The following is an 18,771-nucleotide window of genomic DNA, read 5'->3' on the forward strand; positions in this document are numbered from 1 at the left end:
AGTTGTGAGTGTAATTGTTTTTGTGTCTTTTTTTTTCTTTTTAATTTGGACCAAAATTTTTCCATCAGATTCTCAGTGAGACTATAAGCTTCACCTGCACCACACGCCTGTGATCCTAACCTTCAGGTGGATGAGGAAGGAGCATGGTACATGGGCTTTGAGAACCTGTCTCAAAGAAACAAAGTCAAAGCAAGACAAAAATCATTAGAAGAAAGGACCTCGTTCCTTTTAGGGGCTCTGGCTTAGGTAGGAAACATAGACAGTTGGGCTTTCTCTGTGTTTATGTTAAGGAAAGGATTTTACTAGGAAGGATTTACTAGGGAAACAACCATACAAGTTTATGCACATGCTCCCAGAGATATACTCTAGAGGAGTTAAAAAACAAGAAAAAAAAATGTACTTTTTAACACAATTTTAAACTTGAGTTCAGCAATGAAGCAATTCACCTGCGGTGATCAGTGCAGATTAATAGAGATTCTAATACAGATTCCACACTCCAAGCATCCTATAGCGTTTGTGTGTGACGCACTGTTAAGTGGAAACATCGGTCTTTGCCACCGTGTCTTGGTATTTCTGCCTCTCACCCTTACGTGAAGCTCCTTAAAATTACAATTCGTGTCTATCTGGATTTTTAAGGGACCCTCCTGCCTAGTATTCAAGCCCCCTTTTCTTATTTTGACCAAAGAAGGTAATGGGAGGACCAAAAAAGACAAAATAGTGCATGTTTTTCTCATATGTAATATATAGGTATAGTGAAAATACCATAAGATAGGATGTATGTTAACTAAAGAATTTATTTTAGAATTCAAGTTACTAGAACTACTGTGTACAGATAGCTAATGCTGGCCCACGCATCTTTAGAGTAGTGGGCCCTCGTTGCTCTGAGGCTCACCCTGCCAAGGCAATTTGCTTTTAAAGGAAGGATGTGATTTTTTTCTCTCTCAGCTTCTTCTTAATTTATGCCCTTCCCAGGGCTTGGTAGGAAGAGTAATTCAAGAACTTTCTTCATGAAGTGTGTTATTTAAATGCCCCAGGCATGGTTCCTCAAAAGGCTATTTTCTTCCTGGTAGTGAACAGGTTGGCTGCCCTTCACTGCTTACAAGGAGAAACAATTTCAGATAAACCAATTACTGCCAGTTGCCAGGGAAAGCCCTTTGATACATTTGTAGCAACCTGAAGTCTACTTTGTCATTCATAACTCACAGCTTGCTTACTGGAACACCGAGTAAGTCATAACTCACGTAATTCCCATAATAGCACTCTATTATGTTGTTGCTTCATTTGTTGTTGTTGTTTTTGTTTTAGATAGAGCCTTGCTGCACAGCCCAGGCTAGCCTTGAGCTTGCCTGTATCCTGCCTCAGTATCCTAAATGCTGCAATTACAGACATGTGCCATCATGACAATCTGCATTCAGATGCTTGTAAGAGCTGATGATTTTATCACTGAGATAATCCAAACTGGAGAAACTAACATAGTTCAGCCAGTTCTCGCTGAGTGTCTTTAGTAAACGCCTGAAAGCTACGTGTGCCAACAGTACCAAGAGCGGCAGGACCTCCGGAGCATCGTCAGGGGCGGCTTTGCTGTGCACAAAGGATCACTGCAACACCACATGAAAGATTTTTAAGATGCTTTTTTATTTTCAGCAAATTAAACATTTACAATGTCAACTATCATGGAGAATGTTACAATACAGGGATTTGCCACAGAGTAAATTTAGGAGGGATCATTTTTTAAAACAAAATGTGAGTAGATCGCATTGTTTCCTGCAAAAAGAAAAATGAGTTAGATTCACATATATGTGAGACTAGGAATACATACATATAGTGCTTATCTATGAATTTTTGTTATAGTATATTAACATTGGCAATTGAGATATATCCCAACTGTTCTTCAGCCTCTCTCTCTTTCCTACAACATTCTCTCCATTCCTCATCTCAGTATGTGTATTTTATCATTTATCACTTAATCACTCTCCGATGGCACATTTATTTCACACATCTGTATGTCTCAATAGGTTATAATATTTAATAATATGAAAGTAATTTACCAAAGCTCATCAGTACCAATAAGAATTGTAAGTATTTCAAGTTTTCCCTACTTCTACCTTAGATCGTGGCCCAGTTCATCTGTAACCTCACAGAGGAGACCCCGGCATTGCTGAGTGCTGCTGTGACTTGATCCAAGCCTCAACTGGCCACATTCTGGCTCTGTACCAAGGCTAAGTTGGTCCTCCAACTCCTGCTAAGCTCCTTACAACTATTTAGATGGTGAAAAAAAAATCCCAAGTGCTGAGACTGGGAGTTTTAAAGAACTCACAGTTAAGGAAGCCCTGCTGAATGGCGTGGTGGCCACTGAGGCGTGGATGAGAGTTTCTATCTGAGATCATGAGCAAATGTGACGCCATTAGCTATAATATTCAAAGACTGACCTTCTATACCTGATTTCATTTAAGTTCTTATTTGAATGTTCTTGGACCACATGTGATGAGACTGATGTTTGAATAAAATAAGAGCTATCAAAAATGTTTTTTCCTGTTAGTTTACTCATATATCTGCCATGACATCATTCACATTTTATACTTATTTTCTTACTACATGTCATCAGGATAAAGCAAGAGATTAGTTAATCAGATGACAAAATCAAGAGGGAAATGACTGTTGAATACTACTCTATTGGTAAATAAAATCCTGAGCAAAATAGACTATGTAGACCCCAACCTTGGGACTAGACCATGAAGCTATGTTTCCTCAACTTCAGAGAGAAATTCATACTAACCTGATCAAATTCCATTTCACTTTGTGAATGTGTGCAAAGTGTCCTTGGTGATTTTCACTTCTCTAGTTGTTTTGATGTCTGTCTTTTCATTTTTGTTTTTGTATATCTGTAGTTTTGTCTCTTTTCTAGAATAAGCTGGTGAAATAACTTAATTTTTCAAAGACCTAGATATTTTTGCTTTAAGACATTTCTGCTTTGCTCTTTTTAATTTTTTTCAAAATTTGTGTGTGTGTGTGTGGGGGGGCTGGGGTGCCTGTGGATGTCAGAAGAGAGTGTCAGATCCCTAGGAGCCAGAGTTAGTTATGGGCAATTGAGAGCTGCCCAGTGTGGGTGGTGGAACCAAATCCAGGTCCTCTGAATAGACAGCAATCACTCTTAACTCTGAGCCATGTCTCCAGTGCCCTCCAACCTGCCAGTTTTTGAGATAGGGTCTCATGTAGCTCCATCTGTCCTGAGGACGGCTATGTAGCTTTGTGCGTGGTAGGCCACCATTCCATCAACTGAGCTACATCTCCAGACTTAACAAAGAGTTTTTGAGTATGAGTTATTTGGAAGACAGAAGTGCATGCCAGTGAATCCTGGCCCACTCTGGTGGACACTGACTAACAGAACGGGAATGAAATCCCTGACACATTATGACATATACAATAAACTATGGTGGGACCATTATCTCCAAAAATCTCTTTAGATGACTACTCTTGTGTCATAGACCAAGGAATCCCAGGATCAAAGCAAATCTAGCCCTAAAATACCAGTACTTCCCATTCCTAAAGCCTGCATTGGCCCTACAATTGTAGTATTTATATATAATGTTAGTGTACCAGTGGAATTGAACAACCGAAATAGATTTGAGTATAGTTTAGTTTGTGAAACTTCCAAGTTGAGTTCAGTTGTGAAATACATACTGTTTCATATTTATTTATTTATTGAACACATACCATTTTAAATGAAGCCTGTTGACCTCTTCCCATTGCGTGGCTGCAAAATAATAAATTAGAAAGAAGTCATTGTAACTAATGATGTGAGGTAAATGCCATTGAAAGAAGCCTAGTGCCTAGTGCTATAAACAAGTATCCTTAGTGTACATTGAGGCCGCCTGACAAGCTTTGGACCCCGCAACTGCAGTTTCTGATTTACTGAGTCTTAGGTGGAACTTGAAAATGTGTGTTTCTACCAAGTTCTGAGACATGGCTAAAGCTGTCAGGGCCGTGATAATTTAGAAACTACCCGTATAGCGAACCAACATTCGATGATTGTTGTGTTCTCCAATTTCATTTTGATACAAACCAAGGTCAACTTTCTGAAATCATGGTGGTTCCATTTTATATATTCCTGTGGTCAGTCTAGTCCTGTAATCCAGTCCAGTCCATTCTCCAATTGGCTGACGTAAATCTTTCCACAGAAGCATCACCTTCGACTTCAGCATAAAGTTGAGAAATTTCAGCTACATGTTTCATTAAATACATCCTGTCTAATGCAGCATTCATACATACAGTCAATCTCCATGTCACCTCCAATCTCCAGCTAGGGTTTGTCTCAAATCTCATCTAAAAATGACTTACAAAGGATGTGGTAGGTTTTATACAACTAGGACATCATTTAATATAAAGGACTTAAGTATCCTCTGCTTTTTGGTTTCTTTAAACAATCCCCCATGGATACCAAGAGGTGACTCTACTTAGCTGTATTTATCTATTTGTTATATCAGGCTGTAAAGACTAGGGTATAGAAGCTGAACTCTATCTTCTTTTTAAAACATTTTATTTTACCGTAAATTATGTATATGTATGTGTCGGTGTATGTTTAAGAATGCAGGTGCCCACAGAGGTCAGGAGAGAGCTCCAGATGCCCTGGAGCAGAAGTTACAGGTTATGAGCTTCCTGCAGTGAGTGCTGGGAACTGAACTCTGGTCCGCTGTAAGAGTAGCATATGCTCTTAGCCCATCTTCTTTATCTTTTCACTCCCACTATTGATACCTTCCCTAGCACCTATTAGAAGTCCAGTAATCAGTTGCTGGATACATTTATTAAATGTTCAACCTTCTGGTTATGTGTTAAGAAACTACATATTGCAGCAATATCCTGTCTAGAGCAAACTTATACACAAATGCAAAATGATAAGCACAGTCACAGTTATCTCTACTTGTAGCTTTTATTATCATTGAATTTTTAATCTTAAGAATTTGTAAACATAGTCACAACTCTTGCTCCCTATTGGATCAAAACTTTAACAACTGATTCCTTAGACTCGTGAAGTAGCTCTAAAAATTGGTCTCCTTTGCACAAATTATCATGAAATTAAACTGTGAAGTACAGAGTGTCATTGGAGTATTGACACACAGGATGAGTGAAAGGGAGATTAGAGATGCTGCAGTTTAAAACAATAGGGTGGTGCAGAAGTGAAAGCAGAATGAGACACGGGATGTCCCATGTCTGTACGTTCACTGCAAAACTTCGTTAAAATGAGTTCATTCGGTGAACATACACTGAAAATACTTGGCCAATTTTCTTATATCAAGGTCATCAAATGCTCTATACACATACCCTGAATAAGAAGTATCCCCTACTTTGACCAGCAAACGGACTCTGGAATTCTTCCTGGAAGAGATAAGGGTGACATCACACATTAAGCAACATTAAATGAAGTGCAGAGCCCTCTTAAGAGTGTCGTGAAGCTCTACTCAACCGAAGGCACAAAAGCCTTGAGTACTCATGTCATAGAGAACTACTATGTTTATACCTGAATCATCTCAACAATTGCCAGTATCCCCAGAATGGTGTATTTAAACAGGCTTTCTTTATAGGTTTCCTTTTAGGAATTTTGTTAAGTGTATGTCTATTCTTCAGTAAGTAGAAAGAAAATGTCAGGCACAGTGTATTTAAAAGTCTCTTCTTGCCGGGTGGTGGTGGCGCACGTCTTTAATCCCAGCACTCGGGAGGCAGAGCCAGGCGGATCTCTGTGAGTTCGAGGCCAGCCTGGGCTACCAAGTGAGTTCCAGGAGAGGCGCAAAGCTACACAGAGAAACCCTGTCTCGAAAAACCAAAAAAAAAAAAAAAAAAGTCTCTTCTTGACATTTTGCTAGAATAAAACACTCTCTTTAACATAAATGTTAATGTGGTTACATATGAACAGGGGAAATACAAGCTGGAATTGCAGTTAAAGCAAGAATATAATATTCTACATGAAAACTGAAGGTCAACTTTGGCCAATGTATGTTTAGTCAATGCCTTGAAAGAGGTTGCCTTAATATTATTGTATGTGCAGAATTATAATGAAAACAATGCAAAACTGGAACATCTATGTATTTATTACAGGCATATTGCATAGTGTTACTTAAGCATACCATTCTAAACTTCATGGAAAGAATATTTAACATTTTATAGTTTCCATAGAATTGCCTTGTAGCTTCCTATTTGCCTTAATAATTCATGGTGATCAATAAATTCATCAGTCAAACTGTTTTCAGTTTTCCTATAAGTAGGGTTATATTCTTTATCCTAAGAAATGCCTCTGATATCTATTTAGGTTCATAAATCCTTGATTTACAGAAAATATATCTCTAATTCTCAATATTTGTATTTAATTCTTATTTTTACTATATCCCTCAAATTACTTAAGATTGAAACATTGGTTTTTAAAATGTATACACAGAAACTCTGTGTTTAGGTACTTGTCTAAAAACAGTTTCTATGTATATTCAAGATTTTAAAATCAACACCATAAAAATTAAATCTAATAATTACTTAAAACATTCAAACAACACCAAAGGAAAGTTTTTCAGGGTGTAGTCATCAGAGATGGAGTCCTCAATAACGAAAAGAATTTGGAAAGGAAAGATAAAAAGGCACGAATCTAGCAAACAAAACTGGAAATGTTTGAATGCATTAAAATCCAATTTTTTTCTTTGAGAGTTAAGATATTTCACTATAAAACTGTATTTTAAAATTAGATGATGTTGGCCGGCATGGCCAACATTCTACTGTAGTTGTTTTTTTCATTCATCTCTTACATTCTTTGCTCTTGGAGTTTCCTAAAGACCCTGTGGGAGAATGTCTTCAGGATTTACCTTCATTTGGAAGCATCTGCTCCCACTGGTCTCAAGCTTTCAGATAGCTGTCTGCAACTACCATAGTCTCACTCAAGCCAGAAAATGGGACTGTGTGCTAAATTGGTCATGATAATGAAAATTACTCCATCTTTCCTCGTGTAAATAGTGAGACTGAGATAATATAGTCAAAAACAATTATCACTGGTTAATATAGACATTGTAGGAAATAAAGTAAATTTTTTCAAGTGTGCATTTATTTCTAGAAAACTTGATGACAATTGACTTTCCTCTTCACTCCAGGAATTCTGCCACTTGCGGGGTGGGTGGTGCTGGAATTGAACTTAGGGCCTCACGCATGCCAGGCTAGTGTTCTACCACTGAGCTATATTCCCAACCTTGAAAATCCTACAAATTTAAGGAGCCATTAAATTCCCTCTTAGATTTCTCTTTAGAGTTGGCGACAGATAGCTGTATTCAATTGAAGCTAAAAAATGAAGAATTTCAGGAGGAAATAATGACCATAAAAAATAAATTCCGGGACATTTACTCATCTAACTGTCTGCTTTTTTTTAATGTGCTTTACAAAGAATTAAAAAATACAGCATCAAAGTTAAGAAAACACTAGACCTGAATTCAGCTTTTAAAAGTAATATATGTAACGATAGCCATATAATAATGAAGTAACCATCATTAAACCATAAAGGAAATATCACAATGAAAAAGTTCTTTGTTTGTTTGTTTATTGCCTAGACTAAGGACGGTCTAAGGGTTGGTTAAATGTACTATTGCCTCTCATACTAGACAGCTCATGGAAACTTATTTAACTAATGTGACTTTCCCTTCCGTTAACTTGAGGTAGCAGAACCTGCAAAAGCCCAGCCAGGTTCCCAATAAATCAAAGGTGGTAATGTTAAACCCAAAATGCAATGTCTCACTTTAAAATGCTACCCAGGAGTTCCAACACAAAAAGCATTAGAATTGTTCTTCACTGACCCTGAAAATTCAGTTTCTAGTTAACAATGTGTTAGCTTAGTTATATTTACTTACACATTGGCACTAGATTTAGGTCCTATTTTTGTTAGCCATGGGAAAAATAAAACATTGACATTTGTTTTATGATATGTATATTTATGATCCTTATTCTTATCAATGTTTTAACACTTGGACAAAAAAAAATTATGCCACCCTAGCTATTTGTCAGCAAGGATATAGGGGTAATAAATTGTGCTTGATTGGATTTCCAATTCCTCCCTAAAGATCAAACACCCAGCAGTTTCCTTTCTTAAACCAAGAAAACATTTTCTCAAGGAGAGTGTCATGGAAGGGTATAGACACCCCAGTTTTCCTCAGTGTCCAGGGGTTGAGCTAGAAGGGGCCAGAACATGGAGAGGGAGAAAAGATTGCATGACGTGATTATGCAGGTTAACCAAGTATGTGATGATTCGGATGTGAAATGTCTCCCAAAGACCTTGTGCTTGGTCAGCAGCCTGTGGTCCTATTGGGATCTTTCCAAGGTGAAGCTAGCAGGAAATTATGTCACTGAGTGCATTCACTTGAAGAGAATGAGGATACTAGCCTTTTCCTCCCTCCCCCCACTTCCTAGTCACCATAGAGTGAGAGGCTTTGTTCAGCTGAACACTCCTCACCATGATTCTCCGCCTTGTCACAGATATAAAGCCATGGGGCTTGCCAAGCTGACCCGAGATGGAAAGCTCTAACAACGCTGAGCCCACATACTCTTTGGAAGTCATTTTCTCTCCGACACACTGTCATTGTGACAGAAAGCCACCACTGAGGATGAATGTGAGGGTCACCCTGAAGAAGGGTGTTTTACAAAGGTTCCCAGCTGCAGTTAGCAGAAGGGCCTGGCCCAGAGTGGCAAAGCCAGCATGCAGTTTGGGTTGCATACGTCACCTTGAATCTCTTCATTCTTCTCTCATGCAGTTGAGGGACGAGCTGCAGCAACGGATGCACAATGGACGACTGAGGACATGAACACACACTTCAGCATCGGGCAGTCAGATGGTTTCCCGTCTGTCTGTCTGTCTGCTTTTTACTCACTATTCTCACCCCAGACCAAAGGACCCCAAAAAGGAAATTAAAGATGTTATCTAAGACAGCCCATTGTGAGCCCTTTAAAGAACTGCTGTAAAACCAAGGGGTGGGACAGAATTTGCTAGTCCCTAAACCAAGAGGTGGCCCAGGTTGCCAGTCTACGCTAAGCTGGTTGTCATTGTTTGAAGAAGCATTTTGCTGAGGGCCTCGGATCTGTTACAATTGCAACAGGTGCATCCCCAGGCTGCCTCTCTGGGAGGCGAAAAGCCATCTGTCATCTTCTACACTTACTCAAAATAATTGGTTCCAGACGAAGGCAGCTTACAAGTATCCATTTTCCCTTACAACCATGGTTACCTGGACGCTTCTAGCACACACCTGGAAATCTCCTTCCTAAGTTAAATATTTAAAGTGGGACAAGAGCGAGACAACAGGGGACACGAAGATGACAATGTGCTGTTGGTAGTGGGAAAGGTGACAAACATTACACTTTCTAAAAATGAGAAGATGTCGCGTGGAAGAAGATGAAGGCACATCTGAGACACATGGCCACCTGATACAGCTGCACTCTCTTAAGGTCTGGGTGGAATTGGGCCTCCTCACTAGCATTGAATTCATTTAACAAATGGATGACTTTCAACCCTAGATAATGATTATCTGTTCATGAATGCAACCTGTGTTTGATGTGTAGCTAATCTAACTTAAAACTTTCATCTATTCACATGTAAGGTTATTCCGTGCGGTACGAATTTAAGATACAGTTTAAGTTCACATTTACCTTTTCCACCACATGTTTCCACCACTGTCCTTTTCATTCCCTAAACTGTGCATGGTAATGGATCCCAAGCTTAAAAAGAACATTATAGTCAAATCATTTCTATATTTATTTGTTTTCCCAGTGCAGAAGATCAAACCCAGGGCCTTGTTTCCAGTATGCAAGGACTCTGCTACTATGTGACAGCCCTAGCTAGTCAGTTTGTGTTTCTTAAATCCATGCAAAACTGAAACTAGCCGGGCGGTGGTGGCGCACGCCTTTAATCCCAGCACTCGGGAGGCAGAGGCAGGTGGATCTTTGTGAGTTCGAGGCCAACCTGGTCTACAGAGCGAGATCCAGGAAAAGGCGCAAAGCTACACAGAGAAACCCTGTCTCAAAAAACCAAAACAAAAAACAAAAAAAACAAAAACTGAAACTAAAATGAAATCACAAAAGCAAACAAACCCAAAGCTACATGAGTTGGATGTGAATTGAACCGAGGTTCCCATCTCTGGTTACTCAGAGATAAACTCTCACAACGAACATCTACCTAGTGATAATGAGTAAGAATAGATGAGACTTCCAGTTAGCCATCAATACTTGCCTTTTGAAAGAATTGTCTTTTAAAATGCCTTTGGATGATACTATTTTTCTCTTGCATTAGTATGAACCCAAACAATTTGTTTTACTTATTTGTTTGTTCTTAGACTTTTTTATTTGGTCATTGAATACAAATTGATGAAGGAGGGGTTTCTTTCTTAAATGTTTTCTACTTACTACCATATTTCTAGCATTTAGAGTTGTGTCTGACACATGATTGTGAATGAGTGACTATAAGGCACATGTAGTCATTGACATGAAAAGCATATAGTAGATATTGATTTCCATTCATTCAGTCACATATAAACTCGGTTTTTTCCCTTTATGGTAATGAAGAATGAAACACTGAGCTACATCATTAGACCCATGCATAACTTTTTGAGTAAAAAATATGAGTTTCGGTCTCATGCTTTGCTAGATAATTTTTTTAATCAATTTTCTCTTAAACACATGCTAGTGACTACTTACCACAATATTTGAGTTTCCTGACTTCTCTGTCTTTGAATAATGAAATAAGAACTGTTAAAACAGAAAGCAGAGTCATATATAAAAGAGCTGAGACTTCCTCTACTCTTTATAGGGAATATGTATTTAGGAAAATCACCTTACCCTCTTAGTATTATCTTTTTCATTTTCTTCCTAGTGAAGAGATATATATCATTATAACATACATTATAAAACTTTATGTTACATATTTTGAAATTATGAATTATGTAAACATTTTAAAATATGTTGTATTTCAAACATAGGACTAAAATTGATTAAGCATCTTTTGCTCCAAAAATAAATGGAAAATTGATTAAATATTATTTATAAAAATGTAGACAGTGATCTTTTCTACAAAACTACTTATAAGAGTAAAAAATTGAAGGCATGCTCAATGTTTAACAGTGGTGGAATGGGAAATTATAATACAATCACATAATGGAGTATCCAGAGAAAATTAATAAACAGACATCAAAATACTTTTAATTGTCATCACTAAATTGTGGTGATATTTTATTTGTGCTCTAATAAATAAAGCTTGCATGGAGATCAGAGGAAAAAGCTAGCCACTATATTAAACAGAGGCCAGGCAATGGTAGCACACACCTTTAACTCTAACATTTGGGAGGCAGAGATTCATCCAGATCTCTGTGAGTTCAAGGCCACACTGAGAACAGAGCCAGGCATGGTTGCACACGCCTTTAATCCCAGTGCTAGTTAACCATAGAGGTCTGGAGGTCTGTATAGACAGACAGGAAGTGACAGAGCTGGGCAGAAAGAGGAAGTGATGTAGCTGGACAGAGAGAGCAAATCAGATGGCAGAACAGCAAGGCATATAGGTGTGAGTAGACAGGAAGTGGCTATCTTTTTGGCTGAGGATTTCCTAGTGGTAAGCACATGGCTGGCTTCTTTCTGCTTCTCTGATCTCTCAGTTTTCACCCCAATATCTGGCTCCGGGTTTTTAATTAATAAGACCCTTCAAGATTCGTGTTACACTAAATAGAACCACAAGTTATTTTTTTCTGCCATAAACTTCCCTCTGTTCCTTCGTCTCTAAGATGTCTGTGTTTTAAGAGTAATATCATCTTTTTTGTCCCATTTGTTCTTAGCACCAAAGAATGATGATGGATAGATGTTACTGTCATTTCCTTTATCTTAATTAGAAAAACGTTACATTTTATTACACTTTCGGAGGGGAACATCGCCACTAGAAAGAATAGATTAACTTGCTGATGACTATGAAGTTTCAGAAGCCATCAATGCCTTCGAACTATCGAAGTCTCTTTCCTTGAGTCACATTGTTCATGGAAGATTTGGAGGCTGGAGTGGATGGGCCATCAGCCACAGGGTAGGTTTGAGATGCTGATGAAATATGTCATTTGGAATGCAAGGCTTTCACCCTGAAGAAAGGAGTTTTAAAATTCCTTCAACCTGAAACACAGCCTAGAACCTGAGGGTAAATGTACACCGTTTCTCAGGCTTCCAGCTGTCTTCACAAAACACCCTCCCAGGAAAATCAAATAATTCCAGCCAGAAACCAGGACACAGAAGCAAACAGAATTTTCAAACAGACGTTGACAATGCGGTTGTCTGGTTTGCTCTTCCTTGTGTTGGTTTGTTTGTTTGTTTTTCCCAATGCTGGTGTGAAAACTGAGGCTTCACATGTGCCAGCCAAATGTTCTCCCCAGCCATGTTTTCCCGTTCCTAATGCCCTACACTATAACAACATGTAGCAACTTAGATTCCTTCTTGTCTCCCAATTGTGCAAGTGGGCGAGAAAGATAAAGACGGTATGATCATAAATGTCTTCCATCGGACCACATTTTGTGCTTGAAGGAGACATGTGGTTTCCTAATCAGTTGATTATGAACTTTACCAACGTTATCCTAAAACATTAGGTATCAGAGAAACTGAAGCATTTGTTCCTTATCCCAAGTCAATGTGTCTTCTAGCTCCTGTTGACACGCTTCCTAAATGGGGCATATTTTCTTGGAGGAGGAGGAGGGGGAGGAGGAGAAGAAGAAGGAGGGGGGGGAATTTCAGGATGTTTGTTTGTTTGCTTGCTTGCTTGCCTACAGGACTTCAGTCTTACCTGAGGCTTTTGGAGGCTCTCCGTCACCGCTCGGCAAAGCTCCCTCAGTGGGGGGGATGCCTAAGGCAAACAAGAAGACACATGGGCTGTGCTTCACTTCGCACCACATCTGCACGGAAGGTGAAACTGAGGATGTCGGAAGCACAAGGATGGTCCACCTACGCTGCGAAGAGGTCTCGCGGCGGTCCACCGAAACGTGGTAGCGCTCTCTTGATTTCTCTCATAATAACCTTTTGGCTGCTAAAACTCCTCGGGCCAGGGTGATGGCTCAGCAGGGAGGAGAGTTTGCAGGGATAGCAAAAGGACTTGAGTTCAAATCCCTAGCACCTACACAAAAGTCTTGCGTAGCTGAGTATGTCTGTAACCCCCAGCATAGGGCATGGAGACGGGTAGATCTTGGGAGTTTGCTGTCTAGACACAGTGACAAAGTTCAGGTTCTATGAGACTCTCATCTCAAAAAACAAGGTGGAGAGAGATAGTGGAAGATGCATGATGTCTGCTTTTGGCCTCTGCTTGAGTGTACTTGGGTATGTATTCCCATGTACACACACACACACACACACACACACACACACACACACACACACACACACACACACACGCGCGCGCGCGCGCGCGAAACAAACAAAAACATCCTTCTTTCCTTGCAGCTGCTCTGCACCGATGGAGCCTTTCACTGTGGTCCAGTTACACAGTTCTCAACACTTTGCCGAGGCATCACGGAACTCTATGACTAAGATAACCTGGGCAGTGCCAACTGGGGATTAGTCTCCCCAGCTTGTAGCGAGGTGCATGTGCATGCCAAAGCTGTGAGCCTCACTGAACATTACTCATTACTGGCTAATTTGAAAATCCTGCAATTGCTCGCACACAATGGGAACCGAAGGACAAGAAGCTGTGCGTGGTGCGCCTAATCCGAGTACCACCCTTTCCAGGTTGCTGACTGCACACCCCGGGATCAGGTTTGTCAAAGCATCGGGGCACAGAATTAGGGCAGGGATCCTGCGGTTGGCAGCCAGCGGGGCGTGGTAAGGAGTGGCACAAATGGACAAGCAGGGGCAAACCCTGCGTTGCACAGGACCTGGCATAGTCGTCCTGTGAACCACTGATTCCTTAATAGGTTCCTTTCTTGCTTCCTGTCTGGAAGTCAGGGGCAATGTAACAGTGGCTAAAGTGTAGCCTGCGAAGATAAACGGACTGAAAACAGACCGCAGTGCGGATCCCATGTCTACGCCACACTGTGTTACTGCAGGCTGGTTACTTAATCCCTCTAAACTTCAGTTTCTTCAGCCAGAAATTGGGGGTGAGGTCACTGCAGGAAGTTCCTGGAAGGATTAAAGGCAGGAAAAGCTCTTTGGTTTAATTTACTGCTTCAGGTACGCTCAACTTAGAAACTGAGAGAAAAGAACCCGGAATGCCACCTAACATGGCTGCCTGTGGTTAGAAACACAGTCGGAGTCACTATACAATGCTCTTCGCATCCTTCCTACCTCCAGAGGTCTATTTTTATCTTCCTTCTGTCTGTTGGCTTCCCAGGCAAACCCTTGGGATATATATGAATACTACAAAATGGACCGTGTGTATACATGGGGTTTCAATGCATCACAAAATACTCCCCTGTATGTAATCTGCATTCTGTTCTTGAAATAGACAAGGCACATAGGACAGAGACTGATACTCTTTTTATAGAGGAAGTGAGGCCCTACAAGACTGCCACTCGTCCAGTACCTTATGAAATTGTAGTTGACTGTGTAGACTGGGAGCCAGGCCTTCTACTTATAGATACACCTTGGTGGCCTCAGCAATGCCTGCTGATCCTATCGTTGGGAGTTGACTATTTTTCAGTTGTTTTCTGATGCTGGGGATGTCACATAAATACTCACTGGGTGTGAGGCCTAGTCCCCAACTATTGGAAGCTGAAAGACGGAAGTTCACAGTCATACGTCCTTCCTTACATGTTCCTTTCAGGGCATTGCATGAAAATCTGGTAATAAAATCCCTATAGTTCTTTTTCTCAAGTAGCCTAAATAGAAATACAGTAAAATCCAAAGTAACAAAAATGAAATACTTAGCTACGTCCCATGTCAAAGAGCATTTCAACTGATGAAGACTCTACACACATAGGCTGCCTCTTCTTAGGAAACCGTGTCTAGGCTGGAAGAGATTTGGCAATAACACTGACCTTCAACTGGAAGCATTTCAAAATAAGTGCGTTTTCTCTAGCTCTTCTTTGTAAGAAGTCATTGTTCTCAACAATTCTTTAAGGGCTTTTGTACATGGGATAGGTAATATTTTATCTTGTATTTATGGACCTTAGAGATTTTTTTATTTGGAGAAATATCTTGAAGCACTGTTCAGATAATCACAAAGTTAATAAAATAATAGTTAATGTGAAAATTGATATTTAAAGTATCGAAATGTATTGAAATTAGTATATACACTATAAATGTAAGTGACAGAAAGCACATTTGTCAGGCTCTTTTTAATGGGAGGCCTGCCCCTTTCTGAGTGGAGACAGGAGGAGTGGATGGGGGAAGGGGAGCGGGGAGGTGGGGGAGAGGGGGGAAACTGTGGTCGGGATGTAAAATAAATGAAAAAAATTGAATTAATTTTTAAAAAGGTGTGCAGAAATGAAGTCCAATAAAGAGTTAGTTTGTGGAGCTGGGGCAATGGCCCAGTGCTTAAAGTGACTGCTGCCTAAGTGTGGGGACCAGAGTTTAGATCCTCAGAACCCTTATAAAGGCAAGATTGGTGCGGCAGCCCCATCCCAGCCTCAGAAGGTGGAGACAGGGGATCCCTAGAGCAAGTTGGTTAGCAAGACTGGCCATACAAGCAAGGTCTGGGTTTGACTGACAGGCCCTACTCCAGTGAATGAGGTGGGAGAGGAATGGAAGATGATTCCTGATGTTACTCTGGAGCCTTCACACGCATAGCACACATGTACAGTGTTCACTCCCCCGACACACATCCATCCCATGTCATTCACCTGACAGTGCTTCTTGTGGTCTGAATATGTCTCCCAGAGACTCACATGTTTGAACACTGGGTCTCCAGTTTGTGACACTTCGTGGGAGTCTGTGGAGCCTTTGGGAGGTGAAGTTTTTGTTGGAGGAAGTGGATCACTGAAGATGAGCCTTGAGGCTCTACAGCCTGGAACCATTTCCTGTCGCTGCCTGCTTCCTGGGTGCTGATGCCATGTGAGCAGCCAGCCTGCTGCTCTTGCCACCACGTTTCCCCTGCCATGATGGACTGTATTTCCCCGAACTGTGAGCCAGGACACACCTTTCCACCCTTCACTTGCCTTTGCTGGGGTGTTTTTCACAGCAGTGAGAAAGTAACTAAGGCAAATGTTGGAGTTGAAAGTAAAAATTTGAAATATTGTTCAAAAGATCTTGCTTCCCTCCCCTCTGCCTAACCCCATGCAAATGCCTCTGACTTCTGGCAGGGAAATCTCTGCAGCTAGGAAGTGGCATTGCATCCACTCCTGCCAGGATCACCATATGGAGAACCATATGAATAGTCATTTAGCCTTGGCCAGAGGATGTGGATGAGGCACATTCATTTCTGTCAAGGATTCTGGAGGTACAGAATAGGAAAATAAAGTCAGAACAGTGAACTCTGGGTCCCTGCACTCAGACCTGCTGCTGGAAGTATCAGCATCCAGTAAAACTGGGGCAAGGATAGCACACTTATTTCCTGCTCCTCATGTCTTCATGTGGAGGAGGTAGGCTAGCACTCCCCTCATCCCTCCTCCTATGGGAGAAGAGATGAGCTGCCTCCTGGACAGCCTGGAAGCAGGAAAGTGGGCTGGCACACCCCAGCCTTTTGTCTTCTGTATCAGCATGCTGGTCAGCTGTACTCATGTAGATCTGCCTCAGCTCTGGAGGGAGACTCAGTGCCACTGCCTCAGCCCTCCCAGAAAGCTTGATTCTGGTACTAAATCTAGAACAATATCCAAATGAGCTTTTTGATAAGTGTTCCAATAGGTTCCAAACTCATTTAAGAGCGAGATATTAGCTCTCTAGATAGAGCAGTAGGTATAGCATTTTTTAACACAATTTGATTTTGAAATTAGCATTTGATAGCTCACAATTTCCATAAGAAATTTATTTTACTTAAAAATAAAAGGTTAGCCTTTTAAAACAGAAGACCATGATACTGGTAATACCTGAAGATAATACAGTAATATCTAATATGTGACCAGTCTTAGTGAGTTCAAAGGGGGAATTGAGGTTTATTTTTTTAAGCAGCAGGACATGCCTCCATTATTACAAAATACCTTCATATGAAATTACCTGGGACCGGGGATCAGTAGACAGAAAGGATGAACAAGCTTCATGCACCTGTAGAAACCAAAGACATCAGTTACACCCCAGACATAGAAAAGAGCCCCAAACTGAAAGCAGACTTTACAGTGTCATCATGGCAACCAAAGAGCCATGCAGCCTTGAACCCTAAGTTCAGAGAAGAGCCAACTCTCAAGCCTTATTAGAAAGTCCTGCATGCTGAGTGTGACAGTTTATGTCCATGATCCCACCTCTGAGGGGGATTGTTATGAGTTAGATGCCAGCTTGGACTGCATAGTAGATTGAAGGCTGGAATGCATGGTAAAACCCTAAAGAAAGGAAAGAAAGAGAAGGAGGAAAGAAGAGAGAAGGTAGGGGGTGTGAAAGAACAAAGGAAGAGAAAGGAAGTCCTGGAATTGGGAGTTGTCCAAGAGTCACTCCCAGCCATTGGAATATATGCCCCCAATAACAGCTGATAAAGACCATCAGAGTGTGTGAAGATTCCTCAAGCACTGATGTAAAGGTAAGAGTTCTGAAATCATTCAGCCTGGACAACCTGAGAACATGACCAAAAAATTAGCCTCAAAATGGAGTGCCATTGGTAGCTGTACAATTCTGCATTGGACATAACTCTAATGTCATCTCACTTAGCCTCATAACTGAATGACACACAGCATGTAGGAAAACTCTTAGGACAACATAAGCCATAGAGCTCCATCTCCTAATGAACACTTACTCAACTATGGCTGGCAACTTGCTATTCTCAGTCTTTATCTTAAAGAGAAAATGTTAGAGGTTTTACACTGTCATACGCAAGCTGCATCAGCTGGCACAGGCCTATAATCCCAGCACTTGGAGGCTGAGGCATGAGGATCCCAAGTTCTAGACCAGCTTGGCCTACCTAGTGAGATTGTCATAAATAAGCCAAATAAAACACAAGCAGAGATTTGTAGTAATCATAAAACCCTATGCTGGCAAGTTAAGCCCTAAGCTGTGTGTCTGCAGGGTTTATGGCATGCATGTCGCTGGTGGCCTTTCAAAACAGGACCAGAAAAAAAAAAAAAAAAGCACTGATGCTTGGGTGTCTGGGGTGGTTTCAGTTAAATCTTCTTTATGGCATAGCATCACAGAACCCCTTCCAGTGTCAGAATTCTTTATTGGTCTACTTAATTGAAATTGTCTTCTCACACCAGACTAAGAGGGCTAGTTATGTTCCGCAACTGTAACTTCTTAAGCTCCTTGTTGACAACATCTTGAAATATACAATTCTTCAGCTTAGAGAAAAGAAAGGGAATAAGCTGGTGTAGAAAAGCACGGTCTCAGCTCTGTCACATCCAGCTCACAGAACACGTCATCTCTGCACACCAAAGGTAGGTGAAGAATATTTAGAAACTGTGCTGTGTGCCAGCTCCCACTTACACACACACACACACACACACACACACACACACACACACACACACACATACACACACACACACACACACACAGTAAGAGAGAGAGAGAGAGAGAGAGAGAGAGAGAGAGAGAGAGAGATACTTTTTGAGTCAAGAGTTATATTGTATTTAACTTGACAAGCATCAATGTTAAATAAAAGTTCTTGAATCGAGTTGAATTTTTGAAAAATAAAAAAAAAATGTAAAACAAGAAGTCAACCGAAGGGTAAGCTGAAAA

General features: G+C 40.6%; 1 protein-coding gene across 4 annotated transcripts in view; it reads right to left on the reverse strand.

The window, feature by feature from the left end:
• Positions 1–1,616: 1,616 nt before the first annotated feature.
• The window catches only part of Nmu (neuromedin U), a 29,841-nt gene continuing 12,686 nt past the window's right edge, over positions 1,617–18,771 (reverse strand). The window contains exons 3-10 of one of the 4 annotated variants that reach the window (XM_052735204.1): positions 17,107–17,154; positions 12,812–12,871; positions 10,843–10,872; positions 10,702–10,752; positions 8,739–8,807; positions 5,320–5,373; positions 3,715–3,754; positions 1,617–1,764 (exon numbers count right to left, since the gene is read on the reverse strand). In XM_052735204.1, coding sequence (XP_052591164.1) covers positions 3,719–3,754; positions 5,320–5,373; positions 8,739–8,807; positions 10,702–10,752; positions 10,843–10,872; positions 12,812–12,871; positions 17,107–17,154 — 348 coding nt within the window. In that variant the 3' untranslated portion in view covers positions 1,617–1,764; positions 3,715–3,718. The remainder of the gene's footprint in view (positions 1,765–3,714; positions 3,755–5,319; positions 5,374–8,738; positions 8,808–10,701; positions 10,753–10,842; positions 10,873–12,811; positions 12,872–17,106; positions 17,155–18,771) is intronic. The other 3 variants (XM_052735207.1, XM_052735205.1, XM_052735208.1) reach the window with 3 other exon arrangements.

The sequence above is a fragment of the Peromyscus californicus genome, unplaced genomic scaffold, assembly GCF_007827085.1.
Source record: "Peromyscus californicus insignis strain IS unplaced genomic scaffold, ASM782708v3 Scaffold_13__1_contigs__length_99412109, whole genome shotgun sequence".
Lineage (NCBI taxonomy): Eukaryota > Metazoa > Chordata > Mammalia > Rodentia > Cricetidae > Peromyscus > Peromyscus californicus.